This window comes from Sinocyclocheilus grahami, unplaced genomic scaffold, assembly GCF_001515645.1.
Source record: "Sinocyclocheilus grahami isolate Dianchi unplaced genomic scaffold, SAMN03320097.WGS_v1.1 scaffold112.1, whole genome shotgun sequence".
Lineage (NCBI taxonomy): Eukaryota > Metazoa > Chordata > Actinopteri > Cypriniformes > Cyprinidae > Sinocyclocheilus > Sinocyclocheilus grahami.
In genome coordinates this window covers 475,782-496,702 of record NW_015505291.1, presented here as the reverse complement: position 1 = coordinate 496,702, position 20,921 = coordinate 475,782, and the positions used below count along the sequence as shown (strand labels likewise).

The following is a 20,921-nucleotide window of genomic DNA, read 5'->3' as shown; positions in this document are numbered from 1 at the left end:
GTAGCTTCTTGAGGGGACATGAGTTACTAATTTTCTAAGCAATTGCACTGATTTTCACTTGGCACAACACTACATAGATTTGCTCTGCACACCAATCCATATCTAGTGACCAGAGTAGCATTTACACCTGAAAGCAGGCTCTTTTGACTTGGATAAGTTGGCAACCACCTACAACACACTAGCAACTGCATAGCAACCTACAAACACTCAAAACACATTAGCAACCATGGCAATGCCCTAGCAACTGGCCACAACACAAACAAATCACACTTTATTTAAAAAATCTAAAAATATAGTTTTAAAATGGACTACTTTTTAACTGTCAGGGCTTAAAAAAAATGGTTAGTTTATTAACCCAGCTGAATAAATTATGCATGTTATATATTTTTTTAGAAATGTCGAATTTATAGAAAGGTTAGATAGAAAATGCAACTACCTTCGATGCTTGTGTTTTGGAACGGATCCATGCAAGACTTTGCTCTTGAGACTTGCGCAGGCTCGTGTTTTCTACACAAGATGAAGCGCATTTTCACGTGCGTCAGTAAGAGCACGTGCAAGCGGTTGTGCGCAATTATCTAAAATTGAGTCGGTGCAAGATGACTCGATACCGGGAATGGTACCCCAACCTGTCTGTGATAACACGGGTTTGCGAGAGTTCTTCAGGTACAAATGTTATCGTGATTTATGTCCGAATATCAACATGTGGTTTAGTGTCTTGCGAAACAGTAACGTTGCTGAACAAAAGTTGCACGGCATGATATTGATTAATGCGGATTTATTGACAGGTTTGATTGTGATCAGCTGCTCATCTTTACATTTTCATTATATCATTGTTGTTTTTATATTACTAATAAACCTTTAGCACGTCAACATTATTCGGTGCAAAAAGTGAAGCATGATGATGAGTGATGTCACCCCCTATTAGTGCTCAATGCACATGCTGATAATTCATGCTGAATTGGGTCAAATGAAACCTAGTATGTTTTAACAGGACAAACGTGCAGATAGAACTATTGGAATACATTTCAAAGTTGCAGTACATGTAGGAGCATGTGTTTCTGGGCATGTAGTTGTGATATTTTACACCACTGTGCACCAAGGAGGAGAAAAATATGTAATATTTTAATGTTATATGTTGCTATCATCGAATTTATTTAATTTGCATAATGCATTTAGCAAACGTTTTTATCCAAAGCGACTTACAAAAGAGGAACAAAAGCAACTCGCTGCGGTGCTAGCAATATTTGTACAATTTAGTGTACAAATGAAATATAGGCTAACTTAGACCTAGCAAGCGTGCCATAGAAAAGGAGAAATGTAGAAAAGTAGGAAAAAACGATTCCACCATTATCTGCAAAGGCGACATTCTACTAAAACAAAAGTTTTGTTTACACACAGCTAAATATAATTCATCCGTATTTGAATACGTAGTAGGAAAGCAACGTTAGGAATTAAGTTTTTATTTTTTTGGCGCCGAGAAACCCGAATGATAGTGTATTTTGGGAATTGTAGTTTTTCACTTATGCTTGTTGATGCATTATGGGTATTGTATTTCAGTATGATGTTTGTTCCCCATTTCCTTTAAATAATTTTTTTGAACACTCTATTTATTAAGTTTTTACAATGAAATATATCCTTTAAATAATCGTATTCTAGTTAACTAAATGAGAACTCAGTAGTTTTGTAGTTATCGGCCGCTGCTCTTGTACAGTCCATGAACAACAACAATCTGAGATGCTTGAATCTTTTCCTCCCCTTCCTTTAGATCCCAGTGGCTCTGCTGTAGTTAGAGAGGTGTGGAGCACTGAAAGCTCTTTCACAGGTAAAACTGCACCTTGCTGCTATCAGGCCTCACCCTTTGTATTGTATTTGGACAATTTAAGTTTAATTTAAAACAATTCAATTTTTGTCCATGTGAACAGAGAGATATGGCTAGAATACTATTCCATTCCTCATGATTTGTTTGGTGGTGTTTGACTGTCTATTTCATGTCTTCTTTTTGTAGTAGTTGTGCAGAAGATTGTTTTAGGATGACAAGCACTTAAAAATATCCTAAAAATAAATAGCAAGCAAATGTAATATTGCTTTTGCAGACAAATGCAAAAGTGCATGACTTCCATTGTTAATGTTTTGCATGACTTCTCATTTAAATATTAACATGGATAATATTGAATGTAACTTCACATATCTGTTGTATTTATAATTTCTTCATTAACCAAAAAATTAAATAGATTGATTAAAAATATTAGATGGTGTGCCGCATTCAAGAAATTTTTCATTTTTGTTATCAAAACCTGTTTCAACAGCCTGTGCTATAGGTGTTTTTATTATTATTATTATTTATTTATTTTTGACAATTTGCATGTTTAATATATTGAGCACTAAACTGATAAGCACATCTTATCAAATGTACAGTGGCACACTGCCGTTTATGGAAAACCTGATATTTGTGATGCATGTTTGTGTTTCAGATCATGACGGCCGCTGGTTGGGGGTGCGTCGAGGTTGGGGGTCCATCAAGGCTCGTCTACACAGTGATACAGTTCGCTTGCAGCATCGAGGTGCAGCCCCGGTACCCCGCAGCAGGTTTCAGGGCGGCAGTGTTGATGTGTCTGTGATGGCTAGTCAGAATGGGAAGTCCCAACACAGATTGTAAGTGTTTTTGCAAATGATTCAGCTTCATAAATAAAGATTGTATCTATGTAAGGAATGTTTCATGTAATTCCCAATCCATGTTATGCTTTTCCTGCAGTATTCCATATGGCCGTTCTAGTCAGAGAGGAGAGGGGGGGATGGACAAGATTGGAGGGGGAAACGCGCACAGATTCGGAGCAGAAGATGCAGAGAGAGGAGGGGAAAATTGGTTTAAAATTACAGTAAGAGTTAAACTATTCCTGTTAAAACTTGCATCACTTGCTCACCGATGGATCCTCTGCAGTAAATGGGTGCCATCAAAATGACCAAAGTGCCAGTCCAAACAGCTGATAAAATCCACATACTCCACTCCATCAATTAATGTCTTGTGAAGTACAAAGCTTTGTGTTTGTAATAAGTCCATCATTAAGGTATTTTAACTGTTGCTTCCAGCTAAAATACATGTCCGAATCCATAGTAACATATGTAATTATATTTGCTTAGAATATAAAACATATTTGTTTAGAACTGTTTTAAACTGTTTTAACTTGTAACGGGTGCTTGATCTGAGCCTGTTCCTCTCCTGATTCAGATGAGATGACTTTTACACAGGAGAGAGCAATATAGAGAGTAGTGTTGTCACGGTTTCTAAAATGTCAGTATTCGGTACCAATACCAGTGAAAATCCACGGTTCTCTGTACCAATTTCGGTACCAAAGCAAAACACAAAAACATGCTAATTAAAAAATGTGACTATACTTTCATTTAATCCAAACTGTGTACATATTTAATTTTAAAGGGCTTTTAAAACCTTCTAAAGTTATTCAGCCAAGAATAACAACTAAGTTAGCTTTGTAAAAATAAAAAATAAAAATAATAAAAAAAGCCCAGAACTGCTTTTCTTACTAATATGACACAAACAATGTTAACCATTTGTACATTCTCTAACACGTATATATTATAGATTCACAATTCATTTAAAAGCCTCTGGTGTGTAAAAATAGTAAATATCATCATGTCCTCCTTTTTTTTTACCCTAATAAAAGTTATAGGAGCATTAAATGGTTAATAAAGAAACTTCATTCTAATGCTCATTATATTAGCGTTAGCCGCGCTTATGCTAACGATTCACTAGGCCTACTCTAATAACAGCGTATGCAATATATGCAAATTCATTCAGGAGGCGCTTGTAGAGCGGTAGAGATAGAGGTTTCCCGGTAACGCTGTAATCAAATAAGCCGCTCCGCTCACAAACGCTGCTTTAGGGGTGCTCCGATTGATCGGCTACCGATCACTATCGGCCGATAATCACGTTGGGATGTTTGATCGGCGGTCTCTAAAAAGGCTGATCTCAAAAAAACGATCTCAAGCTGATGAGGCTGCCGTGAGAGGTTTGGCATGACATGCAGCGTCACCGTCTCAGTCTCTGTCAGGCGCGGGTGAAATACTTATAATACTGAAGATGAGGTACTCACTCATATTTTTTCATTAAATAACTTATAAAGTAATTTGAAAACCTTGTGTGAGACGTAATTTCACAAACAGCATGAGTGAATCACCGCGCGCTCTCTTTCTCTCTCAAAATATGCAATTGGCTTCAAATCACCACACATCGTGTCTGTCTATAAGCGAGCTGCACGCTGCACAGTTGACACAGGAATTGTTACTTGCACAGTCGAGGCAGTGTCACATCGTCACTAAAGTTTATAAATTGCATTTCTTTTTAATTCTTGCCAGTGTTTAACCATTCAGCGCTCGCGCGCTCTCCTGGAGACCGTGCACTCATGCACACTGGCAGCACACACACATAATGCCAAGTTCACACACACTCCGTTTGCAGTGCGTATTTTTTCCACGCTCATGTTAAAGGGGTCATATGATGCAATTTCAAGTTTTCCTTTCTTTTTGGAGTGTTACAAGCTTATTGTGCATAGATAAGATCCTTGAAGTTGCAAAGACTAAAGTCTCAAATCCAAAGAGATAATTCTTTATCAAAGTTAAGACTCTGCCACGCCCCCCTAAAACGGCTCGTTCTAACACGCCCCCACATGTCTACGTCACTATGTGGAAATATGTGTTTTATTTTAATATCATTTTCAAATTTGCAATAAAATTTAGTTTAGTTTTTTTAGTTTCATTAATAATTTTGTTAGTTTTAGTTTAGTTTTTATTTTGTGAACACATTTCTATTTAGCTTTTATATAGTTTAGTTTTAGTAATTAAAGTTTATTAGATCACTTCCAGAGCTTATTTAATTTGAAAATAAATGTAGCTCATTTCTTTATATTATAGCCTATGTCTTTCATCTTATTTAACTATAATCATGATGCCGTAACTGTAGTGTCTTGCTCACTTTCCCATGAACCAATAATAATAGCGGAGCCTCAACATTGGATTTGCAGCGTTGCGCATTCTGTCACATTCTGCCATTCGCGCTGAAGTGAATGACAGCTTGGGAGCCACTCATTGCTCGCTTTCTGTAGCCTATATCATTTACTTTTAAGATTTATTTCTAATGCTTCTGTAAAGGACTAACGGCCGCATAGCCTATACACTGCAGAGTTTAAGACAATGGCACTTAACAGTAAAGTCATATCTAAATATGTTCTTTTCATTTATGAAGATTTAAGTATGTAGTTTATGCACATTTGTTCAAAACAGCCTGGCAGATTGTTCACAAGATGTAGGCAAAAGTTTGTATTGTATACAGGAAGGATGCGCGTTCTTATCATTCTTCTGTTGCGCTGCTTGTCTATTTCTCTTCAAAGCACCAACTTAAAATGCCTATTTTGGTTTGATTGCGTGTCACATGAGAAAATAAATAATTTTGCCTTACTGATGCAGTAGCCTATTTAATATGGGTGTGGTTCTGATTGTCTTTGTCAAACGGGTCGGGTACAGAATTAAATCGATGCTGGGTGCTGTCGGTTAACGGGTCGGGTGTTCTGTTGTGTCTAACAGGACCCGTGGAGGACTCTGCTTTAAACTGCTTTGCGTCTCTCCGTCAGATAACCTCACGTGCATGATGCGCCATTTATGAGTATTTCCCTAAACGACACGCATCAATTTATTTAGATTTTTAAAAATTTTATTTCAGTTTACGAAAATGTTTTTTGACCAATCGTTTTAATCTAATCTATGTCCTGATAACTGTTTGTTGTTTATAGCAGTGACCCCCATTAAAAAAAACAATCCAAAAAATAAAGTTTTTATTAAATGCAACCACAGCAGAAACATTAAAATAATGACATTAACAACTAGGGGTGCAGCGATTAACCGGTTTCACGATTAACCGCGCTTTAAAACGTCACGGTTAATTAATCGTAAAGGTTCCGCTAAACCGAGTGTTTCTGTTACACGGAACAGAGCTGTTGCAGCTTGCGCAAAACGAAAACGAAGTTACACTAGCGGTGCACCAGCTTAAAATGACGTGCTTATCAGAGGCATGGAGGCTACTACATGCATTAGATTAACTGTGACAGAGGGACCAAACAGCAAAGCTTTATTTCCATGTCATTTAAATATTGCTGTAAAAAAGAGCGAACACATAAGGGATTTTAATGCACGTCGTGAAGGTAAGAACCACCTGACGCGAAGCTACAGCTCGTTAGCTCAACATTCTGCCCGCTTCAGATCAGAAAGAGATGAAATAGTGCTGTAAGATCACATTTATTTGAATTAATGAATTATAACATTTAGCTACTTGAATTAATTATGAGAGAGAGAGAGAGAGAGGTGTGTGACAGTTGCCTGTGTGAATTAGCCTACCTGCGTCTGTGCGCCTCTCCAGTAGGCTATTTTATTAATAAAAGTCACGAGGCGGCATTCTCAAGAAGTTTGTGTCCTCCTGAATATTTGTACACGTGCACAGCGCGATATCCGATCTCACAATCCAAAATAATAGACATGATTTTCCCAGCCCACATGTAAAATCATATGAATTATTATAAAGATTATTAAAATTAATACGTATGGATGACGTTGATGATAATATTTCAGTTTAATTCCATCATTAGTAACAGTTTCCCCTGTGGGACAAATAAAGTTAATATCAGTCGTAAGAGTGTTCATGTGATTTTATACATTAGTAATGTTGGGAAATTAATAAATGCATAACAATCGTCATAATCGTAAAACCGTGATTATTCCTCAGACAATAATAGTACCAACAAAATATATAATCGTTGCATCCCTATTAACAACCGACTCCAAATGAACCAAAAGTTGGTTGGGTGATTACAACATAACATGTTATCTAATAACATGTATTATGTTAAAATAAAGTTTTGAAAAAAAAAAATAATTTTTTATAAAATAATAAAATCTTACATTTCAGACTTTTTAATTATTTAAAAATTATTAAAAATAAAAAATTAGAAATTATTTTAAAGAAATCTATTTTTATGAACCCCCCCCCCCCCCCCCCCCCGTGGGCTAATGGCTGTTTCGTGCTGTTTTTTTTATGGTTTAATTATTAGCATTTCATCAACTCCCCCATCAGTTTATGTTCCTCATTTTGGAAAATCCTTCTTTTTAAACAAATAATTAAGAGTTTGAAGTAACATTTCTCTCTTTCTTTGATCCTTTTTAGTTGTTGTGTTTGAATCTGAGTAACAATAAGCTGTGTAAGCTGACTGACATTGCAGAACTTGTGAACAAAGCCCCTAACCTGCAGTCCCTGAACCTGTCTCATAATGAGGTGAGAGTCACTCAGGCCCTGCTGTTATCATCTGTTAGCACTATCTTCTCGCAGTATTAGCCTCAGTCTTTAATTCTTCAGTTTCTTTTTACTCGACTGCAAGCTCCACAGAATTTACTTTCAGTATCTGTTGTGTTGCTATATTGTCTTTTCATTCTCTGTTTGCAGCTGAAGTCAGAGCAAGAGCTGGATAAGGTGAAGGGGTTCAGGCTGGTGGAGCTCTGGTTGGACAGGAACCCTCTGTGTGATGCCTTCAAAGATCAGACCACATACATCAGGTCAGTGCCAGTGACACGGCAAGGGTAAAGGTCAAAGTTGGTATAATTAGCTGAAAGAATACTTAAAATAATCACGGTTCCTCATAGACATGAATCCTAGACCTGTTGGTAAAGTAACTATAGTAAATCACTAGTTCTTTAAAAGCCTGAAGGTATAAGGTAGCCTAATTTTAAAAGTGATTTATAGACCTGAAAAATTTAAATTTAAGAAAACAGGCATTTTGGATATCGTTGTGGACAATAGAGGGCCTTGAAGTCAGAAAGGTTGAGAACCACTGGCCTAAAAGAAGATGGACTATTTTCAGATGATCTAATGGTGCTTTTCCACTGCATGGTACGACTCGGCTCGGTACAGCACGGTTCGGCTCGGCACGGTTTGCGTTTCCACAGCAGTTCAGTACCACTTTAAAGTGGGCGGGATTATTCACATGTCATTATAGTTGCACCGCCTCTACTACCACGACTCCTAAAAAAAAAACTTTCATTCTGCGTCGCCCCATCAAGCTCTCGCTGGATCTGCTCCTCTGCTATCAACGAGAGGAACGTCTGTTCTTCCGCAACAGACAACAAAACTTTTTGGTTGTTAAAAAAAGGTGCGCTCGTTCAAAACGGTTGCGTTCGATCCTTCGCTGGCTGTGCTGATTTAAATCTAGCGGTTGTGTTTGTGTCGCAAGTTCAGTGACGCAGGTAGTGACGATTCTCTCCAGCCAATCCGTGATCAGCAGAGTTTACACGTCACGTTTTGGTAACGATACGGTTCACTTGGAACCCCAACCGAGGTGGTACTAAAAAAAGTACCAGGTACTGTACCCAGTGGAAAACCCCCAAAAAGTGAACCATACCGAGCCGTACCATGCAGTGGAAAAGCGCCATAAGTAGCATCCATGATGCTTCACCCTGACACAGTTACAGAGTCCAGTACAGTCTTATAGTCCATAAAATCTCATATAGTCCCATTCTGTCCCACACAGTCTTGTAGTACTTAATATACCTGGAATATCATCAAAAATAATCATCAAAACTTGGGATTGCAGATGTTAGCACATGAACAACCATTCATAATTCATTGCTTGTGGTTTATTTCATCTGCTTCAGAGTATCCATCATTATTTAGTTACTGTGGTTCAGAACAAATTGTAAGTTGTCTGAATAAATTGCGATGTTTCTGTCTTTTATATGGCACTCTGTTCATTTGTTATAAGTGCATTCACATGTGCAAGTGTGTGACGGACTGACATGTCCAGAATTTCTTTCATTTCAGTTGGATTTTCTTTCTTCTCTCCAAATCTCCTGTGTTGATTCTGGGGCTTTAACAAAACCATTACTCTTTTTTTCTTTCCTTTAAAATCAACATCGGTTATGCATGAAGTTGATCCCAGCCTTCATAACAGGGAACTGAATAAATAATCATATTAAATATATAGGCTATTTTTCAAGATAGTTATAATAAGTTTAAATAAAAAAATAGCACTTTATTTTCTTCCTTATCAAGACATCCACAGGAAATAGTATGGTGGCATTTCAAGGGAAATCAGTCCACGTTTTTTTGCTGCAAAATGTAGTAAATGTTGTTTGCTCATGTTCATCTTTTCCCCGTCCCTGTATTCCTGCTCCAATCAGACTGCCTTTTCTGGATAGCCAGTGACTGATAAGATCCCACTCTCGTGTCTACTACAAAAAGCCTACAGTGATGACAATGAAGAAGGAAGTTGATGGAAGGAAGATGGCTGTTCCAAAACTCCATGTTGTTGTATAAAAATGGCTTGGGGACCACTTTTCATGCTAGAGAGTGTGAGATGGGAAGTGCTCCTGAAAACAGGGATAAATTAATCCTACTAATAAAAAAATTAAACGAAATAAGACCGTTTATGTCTATGTGGCAAGTCAGTACTGGTGTAAAGAGGACTCTGTTTTGGAGCTGCTGGGATCGGTTTCATTGTATAACTGTTTCTTTCATATAGCTAACTTTGTTCATGGCTATTTTTAAGCTGGGGTTCATTGGCTGTTTCGCTAGAAGATACTTTTTGATGGTTATCAGGGCATCAATGCCAAGACTACTTTAGGGCTCTTCAGTTAGCTTCACTTGAGGGCCAGATGATCAGACTGAAGATTTGAAGTGGGCCAAGGGGCAGGGAGGCCTATAAATTGAGAAATCAACCCGAAAAGCCTATTCAGCAGTAAAGTGAACTGATATTAACAATAGTAAAACATAAAAATGTATTGGGTTAAATTAAATTCTAAATTCTGACTGCATGAATATGCATGGCTCCTTCTCACTAATATGGTTAAATGTAACTATGATTTTGATTAAGGTTTCAACAAAACTATATTTGTTTTAAAAACAATAGTCTAAACATTGGTAAAAAAAAAACTACACGCGCACACAAACTGCTATAGTTTATAACAAAAATGTATTATATTACTCCCATAATAAATGCAATACATGACTATATTAATAATGTATTATTCAATTGAATATACCACATTTCTACCAAACCATGGTTAATACGAATAGTGTTATTACAGTACATTCATGGTAAATGTTTGTAAGGGTGGTGATTTGGGGATTTATTCTAATTTGTTGATTCATAACACAATGTTTCTCCTGTTTTCGTCATCAGTCATGTGAGGCTGTTTCATCTCATTTTAAAATAGTTTAATTATAAAGTAAATTGTGGCTTCTAACAGATATGTGTGTGTCAAACTTAGATGCTTCTCACTTGATGTCGCACACCATTTAATGATGGTGTCTAGGAGTAAACTCAAAGTATATATCGGTTTTCACGGATACATTCAGCATAAGTGTACATCTTAATGCTTCTTTTGAATGAAGATGAATGGTGGGTCACCAATTGAATAACTCTGCTTTTTCTGATAACCTGTTGAGTCTGCAGTCATCAATTTTTCTTAAATACACTCGTGTGCATTCATAAATGTATAATAAAGCCACATCACCCAACACAGTTGTTTTTCACTGAGCTTGTATAGCTTTCATTCACAAAGTCATTTGAGAACTCGTCTATGTCTGTTGAAGTAGAAATACTTTCTCTTATTCAAATTTAATAATCAGAGAATGTTTCCGTAAGCCATTTCTAGGTGAAAGATTTTTATTTTCTTGTGATGATCTTGCGTTTTGTACTGGTGTGTAAGTGACTGACAGCAGTTGGGTTTAAAATCTAAAAATTTAACCAATTCACACAGAGAGAGTGTTGCAAATAGGGTTAAAATGTATAAAAATAAATATATTCTGTGCTGAACCTGGTACAGTATTGTTTCATTTGATTTTATGACAGATTTTAGAAATCATTTGCTGTGTTTGCATACACAAATAAAAATCAGGAGAAGTGGCTTGGGAGTGCACAGGTGATTGTGATGTGTGTGTGCCTGCTGGAATGATCAGGTGCGTCACTGTTTTCCTCTTGTCTTGTGACAGTGCTGTTCGGGAGAGATTTCCCAGGCTTCTCAGATTGGTGAGGGCTTTTTATTTGTCAATAATGTTTTGAACTAACAGGACTCAATGTACGGTACAGTTATTAGTGTTTGTTAGAAATAAAGTCAGTCAATCATTAATTGGTCAAGGACAGGAAGCCTGATTCCAGGCTTGCTGCCAAAAGAACACATTGCTTAAGTGTCATTGTACACTTTTCTCAGAAATACTATCATTGTAAGCAATAAGAAATCAAAATTGTTACTGTTTACCTGTTGATGTGCGTAATTAAGCAGTGCATGTTATTTTAGAGAAACAATCTTTGTATTTATAATCTATCATCAAAATGTGATCACTAGCATTTGCAGGAGTGAATCGAATGTGTTATTTCTGTAGGACGGTCATGTGCTTCCACCTCCAATCTGCTTTGACGTGGAAACAGGCACAAACATCCCTGCTTGCAAGGTAACCCAAGAGTCTGCAGTGTTATATTGACCTGAGGAGTGTTAATGTGAAGTTTTTGACTGGATGTGTCTGTGTAACTAATTCAGGGCAGCCACTTTGTATCGAATGAAATCCAGGGACTCATTCAACATTTTCTGCAACAGTAAGTGCATGTGTGCAATTGTTTTCCTGTAGGATGATCTTTAGTATTCTGTAAAGCATGCATTTGTCAGCAGTGATGTGTGTTTGTGTTTGTTTTGTGGCAGTTATTACTGTGTGTATGACTCTGGGGACAGACAGCTGCTGCTGGAGGCATATCACGATGATGCCTGCTTCTCTCTCAGTCTGCCATCCATAAACCATCTCTCTAGGTAAAACACCACTCATCTTTGATGGCACTCTGCTGTCTTTAATAAGCAATTATATATATACTGTATATATATATATGACATACCTGTCAACATTTGGGTCCCAAAATACGGGGGAGGGGGATGGTTGCGGTTGGGGCTGGGGTGTAAAAACAATGGTCGTTTTTGGCTTTGGACTAAACCAAAAAGTAGAAGTTCTCCTCATTCATTCGCTTTATGCCAGGAATATAGCAATTTCCCTGGTAACTGCAGTAAACCAAGCAGCGCAGCACCTGATTAATGGTCCTCAAACAAGGCTTTATTTGTCTTTACTATATTACATAATTGTTGTATATTAAAACTATCATTGTTAACATTTATGATTTTTTTTTTAAATGTGATCCAGATTTTTGTCAAAATAAATTCACACTGCACAATTTTCTTAGTGGGGAAATAAGTAAATTTAAATGTAAAAAATATTTTTAGTGTTTGTAAATGTGCAGAATTGTATATAATATACAAGTTTATTTTTGGTCTCATTTCTTTTTCCTATAATTTTGCAGGTGCAGGTTAAAAAATTATCATGAACACAGCCGCAACATCAAGAACATCAAAGATTCCTGTATGTTTCACACATGAGAAACAAGCAAAGAATAAAGTTTAAAAAAAAAAACAGATCAGTATGTGTCATGCACAGTCATCTTCTTCTTTACAGCCGCTTGGTTCCACTTGCTAAAACGCTCCCGCCTGACTGTAGTCGCCTTCCTCAGTGAGCTCCCAAAGACCCAGCATGACATGAATTCAGTCAATGTTGATGTCAACACTTACTCAGTGAGTTTCTCAATGATTTTAACACTGCTATCACTGAAGCTCTTAATTTGTAATTTACATTTTTTTGACATTTTGTTGTTTTCCTGCCTTCTCCGTAGAGGACTTTATTAGTGTTCACAGTGAGTGGAGTGTTCAAAGAAGGTGAGTCTTGCTTGAATGCAGTTACATGTGTCAGCATAACAGTTGATCAAATAGCGCTGTGTTCAACTCAATGTTTGTTTTCCTCTGTTCAGCTGATGACAAATTGAGAGACCGTGTCAAGGCTTTCTCCAGAGTCTTCATCACAGTTCCAGCTCAGAATTCTGGGTAGGAAAATCCAGCAGCAAATCACAAGCATGAACAAATAAAAACACTCTCTTCTCACTTATTTCTTAATATGGTTATCTTCATTTACTGGCTTTCCCCACACTGAATTTCCCAGAGTTCATGTATGTGCATGTCTGACCTTTCAGCTGACAGTTAAAGCAATCATCCTTAGTCACTTGGTCAAAATGAGCTCTTACTAACATAAAGTTGATTGGTATTTGTTGCATTCTGCAGTCTGTGTATTGTGAACGATGAGCTCTTTGTGAGGAACGCCACCAGCGAGGAGATACACTGTGCATTTGCAGCACCAGCCCCCTCGAATAGCCCAGTGCTGCCCACCCTCGCGGCATCCCAGCAGGAAATGCTCTCCGCTTTCTCCCAGATGTCTGAAATGAACCTGGAATGGTCTCAAAAGTGAGCAGAGAGCAAAAACCATGCCCTTATACTTGCAAATCTTAATTATAGAATTAGATATATATGTTTCTTTCTATAAGTTATGTGGGGAAATACTAGGGCTGGGCGATATGAGGCTTAATACAAAAGCAGCTGTTTTGCTATTTATTTTCTGTTTATTTGCATCCAAAGAAGTAAGTTATTAGCAAGACATTATTTACAAATGAGAGTCCCAAAAAATGAAGTAGTTTTCATTTGAAAATTTTTTTTATTTTAAAATAGGCATTATCACTTTATTGAGAAAAGACAAAAAAATTGAATTTCCAGTGAAGATGACTGTATATTGTTACTTTTGATGTAAAGTTGCCCTTACTTTACTTTGATGTAAGATTTTGGTCATACCGCCCACCCCTAGTCAATATTTTCCCAACCCTGTTGTTAAGGCTTGTGTATTGCTGTCAGATGTCTGCAGGATAACGCATGGGATTTTCACCGAGCTGCTCAGATTTTCACAGAACTCAAGGTATGAATCTGCTTGGCCAATTGATAGAAATGCAATATGTTCATTATGCCCTCATTTCAGCAGTTCAGTTTGCTGCTAATAAATAATCAGAAATTAAAATATATTGGCATTAACCATTGAAAGCCCCACTAGTTCAAATGTTTCAAAAGCTGATTAACCTTCTCAAAACGTGTTGCCTGTCTTTGACTGGATAAGCTGAAGAATGTATCTGAATCCCTCAGAGATCAGGTGATTTGTGAACGTTGTAAATCATTGCTGTTAATTTATGTTGATTAGTGTTCAGATCTGAGGTGGACCATATGCTTTTGAAATCTAATTGCATCCATTTTGAGGCTTTGGGATTTGAAATTTATCATATTGTTCATTATAATATTTTGTCTCCTTTAGGCTCAAGGAAAGATCCCAGAAGCTGCTTTCATAAAATGAAAACAACAAACATACAGAAATGCATATGTATGTACATAGTTTTATTTGTTGTTTAGCAGGCATTTAATTATGATGTTAAACGGAAATGAAACAAACTTGTTTTATATTATAGTTTTATTTTGAGTTTTTTTCTTTCTTAAAAGGGTTATACCTCAGGTTTATGCTTGAATAAATTACAGCACTGTTCCTGCATTAATTTTAAAAGCACTTTTTCTGTTTTAATTGTGATGTCTGAAGTATGTGCTGAGCTTTTTTTGGTGTTGTGTTAAATGTGATATTTTCACGGCAATAAAGTTGGTTTACGCCGCAAGATCAAGAAATCAATATGAAACACTAAAGTCATTACAGCACTGGAGGAATATTTGACCCTTACCAGACAAAATTCCAGGTAAACTTTTGGGCACGTGATTAAATTTGCTTTTGTATAAAACTACTAATCAATACAGAATTAATAATTCAGAACTAGTTGGAATGTTGAATTTGTTAGTATATATCAGTAATTATATGGAACTTAATCGAATCTTTATTACATAAGGCTCTACATAAAAAAAATAATACAAATCTACGTAAGTTTGGGTACAGTAATTTCTGGTCGTATGTCTACATCTGGATGAAGCGTTCAAGTTGACCGTCCCAACATGGCGAATGGACGTATCCAACTTCCGGCAACTTCAGCTACGCTGGCGTCATGACGCACACTCGGTTCAGTCCGAGTATGAAAACAATAAACACCCCGTTGGCCAGAGGACTTGTCGCATATTTCAGTGACATTATTAAAAGTAGAACCGGAGTGACCCGTTTCAACACAAATATCCTCTTTTAAACGCTGCTTTGGACAACCTGACGTTCAAAAACGAAGAACCAGGGGATTTTGGTGTCAAAGGACAGGAAGTTAGACGGTTTCACCCCTTCTTGTCTATCGTAGTACGCTTGTATTACTGTATTCTCGTTTTCACACACTACCGAGGGGGTTTAGGTCTGTTATGCAGGACTGGTGTCTTGTTCCGCCGCCTCTCTGCTCCCTGTCCCTGTCTGCTCTGGACATATGTCTCGGTGGCACTTCCCCTGGTCGGGCTCAATAAAGAAACGGGCCTGTCGGTACCTCCTGCAACACTACCTGGGCCACTTCTTGGAGGAAAGACTCAGTTTGGACCAGCTGAGCTTGGACCTGTACAATGGCAGCGGGGTCATTAGAGAAATTAACCTGGATGTGTGGGTAAGTGTGGGGTAAGACATGCCCAGGCCAGTTTCCTTGTCCAAGTGGCCCTTATTTCCAGTATTCGCAAGATCTAGTCTTGAGTATGAGATCAACACATCTTGTTAGTTGAGGAAGTACTTATGTTTCCAAGAGTTTGATGACTTGTGCAGAAAAGGCTGCATCTTAGATCTTCTTCCTGGTCTTAAGTCACAGTGATCAAGGCTTACTAACTTTTGCTTTCACATTTTGAGTCAAATTACTTTATTGCCTTTTTAAATTTTTGTGGAGTTGTCATTTAGTTTTTCAGAGTTGGCCCTGCAAAGGAGTGCTAATAAGTCAGTGTAAAAGTGTAAACAAAAATGTAAATAATATTTAAATTTAATTAAAATCTAAATACATCAAACAGTACAGCATTATATATAATATAAACACTTTTTCAAATATTATTTTACACTTTTTTTTTACAGTATAAATTGGGTCATTATACATACAAATATATAGACACCTTTTTAATTTTAGGATGGGGATGATTATATTCTATGGCATCTAAAAGACTGAAACCCCCTGATCTAGCACTACATCCTTCCTCTGTTTCACAGTCATTTTGACATCTACTGTTCTTACATGTTATCACTTGACCTTCAGATTCCTTAACTATTCTCTGAATCCTCTTTTCAGGCAGTGAATGAGTTGTTGGACTCATTGGGAGCTCCGCTGGAGATTGCTGAAGGTTTCGTGAACAGCATCGCAGTGACTATTCCCTGGGCGGCACTCGTGACAGAACACTGCACCCTTGAAGTCACTGGATTGCAAATAACATGCAGACCCAAATACAGAACCAGTGAGTTCTGTGGAGCATTCTTTGTGCACTCATTTGGTTTAATACATAAAGCCTTATTTTACACAGGACTGACTTATTGTTTAATTGTTTTCTCTGATCTCATTTAGATGGAAACTGGGATTCCCAAGGGTGGTCATCATGCATGACGTCCAGCATGCAGCTGGCCCAGGAATGCCTGAAGGACCCACCCGAGGCGTCAGAAGAGCCACCTGCTCCACTGGAGGGGCTGGAAATGTTTGCACAGACCATCGAGACAGGTGTGTAGCATTTCTTGTGTCTAGGAGTGTGATTCTGTACATTTGTATTGTTGCATCATGAAGTAAAACTGTTTGATGACTGGCTAACTATATTGTCACATATTGTTTGTGTGTTTGCAGTCTTGCGTCGAATAAAAGTCACCTTTCTGGACACTATCGTGCGAGTAGAACACCATTCCCTGGATGCTGAGACTGGGGTCGCCTTAGAGATGCGCATTAAACGGTGAGGCCATGAATTACATCTTTGTGCATTTATGGATGCATTTTGTTGTTTTTATTGTTTATTAATAAAGTATGGTGATGTGCTAGATATGGTTACCCAGGTAGATGTGCCATTGAAGAATGGCATGGATTTTTCTCTTATGCTGTTTTCTATTTTCTATATTCTAAAATGTAATTTATTCTTGTGATGCAAAGCTGAATTTTCAGCATCATTACTCCAGTGTCACATAATCCTTCAGAAATCATTCTAATATGTTGATTTGGTGTTCAAAAAATGTATTATTATTATCAATGTTAAAAACTGTTGTGCTGCTTAATATTTTTGTGGAAACTGTGATACATTTTGTTTAGAGTTCTTTGATGAATAGAAGGTTCAAAAGAACACATTTTGAAATAGAAATCTTTTGTACATGTCTTTACTGTCACATTTGATCATTTTCTATGCTCTTACTAAATAAAATAATTTCTAAATTGTAATGACCCTAAGCCTTTGAACAGTAGGGCTTATTACTGGAAAAACATATTTTTCCAAGTCAAAATACTTGAAAATCTTTGCATTCTTTTAGTCGATTCACAGGTTAAACTAAAAATACTCATTGACTCATAAACATCAATCATATCCTTCACTACAAACCTTGCATGCTTGAGTTCCTAGAGCAGTGTTGCCAAGTCCGCGGTTTTCCCGTGGAATGGGGTATCTTTAACATTGTTGCCACGGGTTGTTTTTCATGTCTGCGGGTTGAAGCGACCCCAATATGTGATATTTATTTTAACAGGGGAACCCCGACAAAAAACATATTTTTTACCCTCCTGAATGCTATTTTTACTGGGGGACCCCTCGAAACACGATTGGGCTAGCTGTGAGTAGCAATTGAATGGGTTTTGTTGTGAAATCCTGGCAACCCTGCTCTAGAGTGCTTCCATTGTTTGTGACCAATCTGTGTTCTGTCCCTGGTGGTAACATGTGATACTGCAGAGTGGACTATTGTGATGAGGCTGTGAGAGACTCAAGCCAGACAGTGCCTGTAGACATCCACCAGCCACCAGCCTTCCTGCACAAGATCCTTCAGCTCAACTCCGTACAGCTGCTCTATGAGACTCTCGGAGGATCACAGGTCAGGGAAACTATACAACCTGTTAGTTAGTGGCTTTTTTTCTGCATTTCACTTACACGCTAGCTTGTGTATTCATATTTAACACCGTGTACTACAAATATTGTTGCTTCTCATGATAAATTGCTTGTGATGTTCTTTATTTGTAAGTGGCTTTGGTTAAAAGCATCTGTTAAATGAATAAATATAAATGTTGCTATGGCAAGCATAAAGTTATAATGGACAGTGATTTTCAATTCATCAATTTAGGGGCTAGTTCATTCTGATGACATGACGAGCAGCAGGGAGACGGATAAGATGGATGAAAATGATAGAGGTGATAATGCCTCTGATGCCCCACAGTCATTACATCCCACCTCAAAGCCCCCCGAGCCTCTGCTGATTGGACAATGCTCTGGATTCATAGAGACGGCGGTCAAAATCAAACAGAATGAAATGCTGCCTGGGCCCAAGGTTTGTGTACACAATAAAAATAAAGACTGAATGGGAATGTTTTAAGCATGATCTTCTGAATCAGTGAGATCAAATGATCAAATAATTTGGTTTCATCATGAATGAAGGGGTTTCATTAGTACAAAACAGGAGATTTATATTACTTTCCTTATTAACTGATTTGAATTTCCTCTTAGTTTGAGTTGGATGGTAAAGTCGGGTGTCTCCACCTGCTGCTGTCCCCCAGTCAGATCACACACCTGACGGACCTCATGTCCTCCCTCTGCATCGAGACATCAGGTAACATGAGCACTCTGTTCTGTGTTTGCTGTATGATGATCTGCAATCATCATATGGCTGTTTGCACCAGCCTTAAGGGATACTTCATCCAAAAATGAAAATTCTATCATCATTTACTCACTCTCAGGTTGTTCCAAACCTGTACAAGTTTCTTGTTTTTTTTGTTGAACACAAAAGAATATATATATATATATTGATTGAAGAATATGGGTAACCAAACAGTTGATGGTCCCCGTTGACTTCCATAGTAGTATGGAACTTTTTTCTTTCTTTCTTTCTTTCATTTTCTTTTCAAAATATCTTCTTTTGTGTTGAACTGAAGAAATAAACTTATTTCTTGGTTGAAATAACTTGAGGGTGAGTAAATGATGACAGGATTTCATATTTGGGTGAACTATCCCTTTTCAGAATCAAAATGTTCTCTATTTGCCAAGTGTGCAAAACGTGCAGGGAATTTGATATGGTTTCCAGGAGCTAAAAGTACTTACACACACACACACACACACATTATGTATATATATATAGGTAGGACCCTTGCTGTCTACGGAGGGTCAGAGAGCTCTCGGATTTTATGAAAAATATCTTAATTTGTGTTCCAAAGATGAACGAAGGTCTTATGGGTTTGGATGGACATGAGGGGGAGTAATTATTGACAGAATTTTCATTTTTGGGTGAACTATCCCTTTAAGAAAACATGGACACATGTAGCTCACAAAGACGCTAACTATGACCTATCTATTGTATTTTGCTCTGTGTATAGAGTCTGTACATGTTCCTCGGGGTGAGTTATCCAGTTTTGCTGTACATGCTGTTTTTATGGAGCCGGATTCATTCAGATCAGTAAAAGACTCCATATTGATTGTGACCTCATGCATATAGTTGAGCGCCAGTCTTTGAGCCGCAATCTCGTGGATGTATCGTGTAACTCTGTGTGTCTGTATTTGGTCAAGCTAAGCAAAAAGTTCTCCTTTAATTGTTTTTTTATTTTATAGCTGGAAGGTACGAGTGCTAAAAGTCAATGAATGTGATCTCAAAACTTTTTAGACAGTCTGTAGACATTTTAAAGAAATCTGTTTTTATTTGGACAACCAAATATAAAAACCGAAAGCATCTTCTGGGGTGTTTTTAACAGTCAAGTCAGGTGGAAAGCACTGTGTACCAAAGACTTGAGAATGTGAAGATGTTAACCAGGCTACTTTAAAGGGATCGTTCACCCAGAAATGAAAATCGTCATCAATTACTCACCCTCATGTCATTTCAAACTAATAAGATGTAAATACTTAAAGACTTAAATAAGACAAATTGAGATATTTTTAATGAAATCTGAGATATTTCAGTCCCTCCTTTGAAAGTCCATGTAACCAAAAGTTTGACACTTTAAAAAGTTCATACGAGATTATAAAAGAAATCCATATAAATCGTGCTGTTCTTCATATAAAGCGATTGTGTCTTTAGAGAAGATTTGAATTAAATTGCTTGATTCATGAGGATTTCTTTTACAATGTCTATCAACTTTGTGAAGCGTCATAGTTACAGTAAAATGGACTAAATGGAATTTAGTTTTATTAAATATATCCTTATTTGTGTCAAAGATGAACAAAAGACATACAGGTTTGAAATGAATAATTGATGACAGATTCCAACTCCCCATCACTCTTTATTTTTGTTAGAAACACAATGCCAACAATCACCAGCAGCCTTCAGAACATTACAGTCAAAGAAAGAAACAAATGTCTAGATTGCTCTAGATATTCACAACCTCACCAGCTCAGATATTTTCTAAAGATTCAGTTTTCATTATTTACTCATTTACTTTAACTAAAGTGTCAGTGTACACATTTTATATACCGCGGGTAAAATAAGTATTGAACACATCACCAATTTTCTCAGTAAATATATTTCTGAAGGTGCTGTTGACATGAAATTTTCACCAGATGTCGGTAACAACCCAAGTAATCCATACATACAAATAAAGCAAAACAAATAAGTTCAGAAATTAAGCTATGTGTAATAAAGTCGAATGACCCAGGGAAAAAGTATTGAACACATGAAGAAAGGGAGGTGCAAAAAGGCATGGAAAGCCAAGAAACCAGCTGAAATCTATCAGTAACTAGGAAGCAATCCAGCCCCTTGTCAGTGGAAATTAATATTAGCTGGTTCTGTCCCAACACCTACAGTTTGATGAAGATGAAACAAGGGTGGACATTTCAGCAAGACAATGATCCCAAACACAGCCAAGGAAACTCTCAGT

The 20,921-nt window shown here is 37.3% G+C and overlaps 2 protein-coding genes across 2 annotated transcripts in view; both read left to right on the top strand.

The window, feature by feature from the left end:
• Positions 1 to 442: 442 nt before the first annotated feature.
• LOC107589131 (nuclear RNA export factor 1-like) lies at positions 443 to 14,649 on the top strand. Its single transcript, XM_016277484.1, has 17 exons — positions 443 to 663; positions 1,766 to 1,822; positions 2,472 to 2,652; positions 2,753 to 2,906; positions 7,226 to 7,333; positions 7,502 to 7,611; positions 11,045 to 11,081; positions 11,435 to 11,503; positions 11,590 to 11,645; positions 11,749 to 11,853; positions 12,393 to 12,451; positions 12,545 to 12,660; positions 12,759 to 12,801; positions 12,894 to 12,966; positions 13,201 to 13,380; positions 13,822 to 13,882; positions 14,270 to 14,649. The coding sequence occupies exons 1-17, from the start codon at positions 597 to 599 to the stop codon at positions 14,306 to 14,308; spliced, it is 1,515 nt and encodes a 504-aa protein (XP_016132970.1). The 5' UTR covers positions 443 to 596; the 3' UTR covers positions 14,309 to 14,649.
• Positions 14,650 to 15,023: 374 nt separating this feature from the next.
• The window catches only part of atg2a (autophagy related 2A), a 35,647-nt gene continuing 29,749 nt past the window's right edge, over positions 15,024 to 20,921 (top strand). Inside the window, 7 exon segments of the mRNA XM_016277449.1 lie at positions 15,024 to 15,524; positions 16,185 to 16,347; positions 16,455 to 16,604; positions 16,725 to 16,827; positions 17,803 to 17,941; positions 18,188 to 18,391; positions 18,568 to 18,670. Of these exon segments, the coding sequence (XP_016132935.1) occupies positions 15,354 to 15,524; positions 16,185 to 16,347; positions 16,455 to 16,604; positions 16,725 to 16,827; positions 17,803 to 17,941; positions 18,188 to 18,391; positions 18,568 to 18,670 (1,033 nt within the window). The 5' untranslated portion in view covers positions 15,024 to 15,353.

Bases quoted from the DNA above. Each gene is read 5' to 3' on its own strand.
- LOC107589131 (XM_016277484.1), top strand. From the start codon at position 597: ATGACTCGATACCGGGAATGGTACCCCAACCTGTCTGTGATAACACGG. The intron at 11,504-11,589 runs GTAACCCAAGAG...TAACTAATTCAG, and splicing joins CAAACATCCCTGCTTGCAAG to GGCAGCCACTTTGTATCGAA. The intron at 12,452-12,544 runs GTATGTTTCACA...TCTTCTTTACAG, and splicing joins CAAGAACATCAAAGATTCCT to CCGCTTGGTTCCACTTGCTA.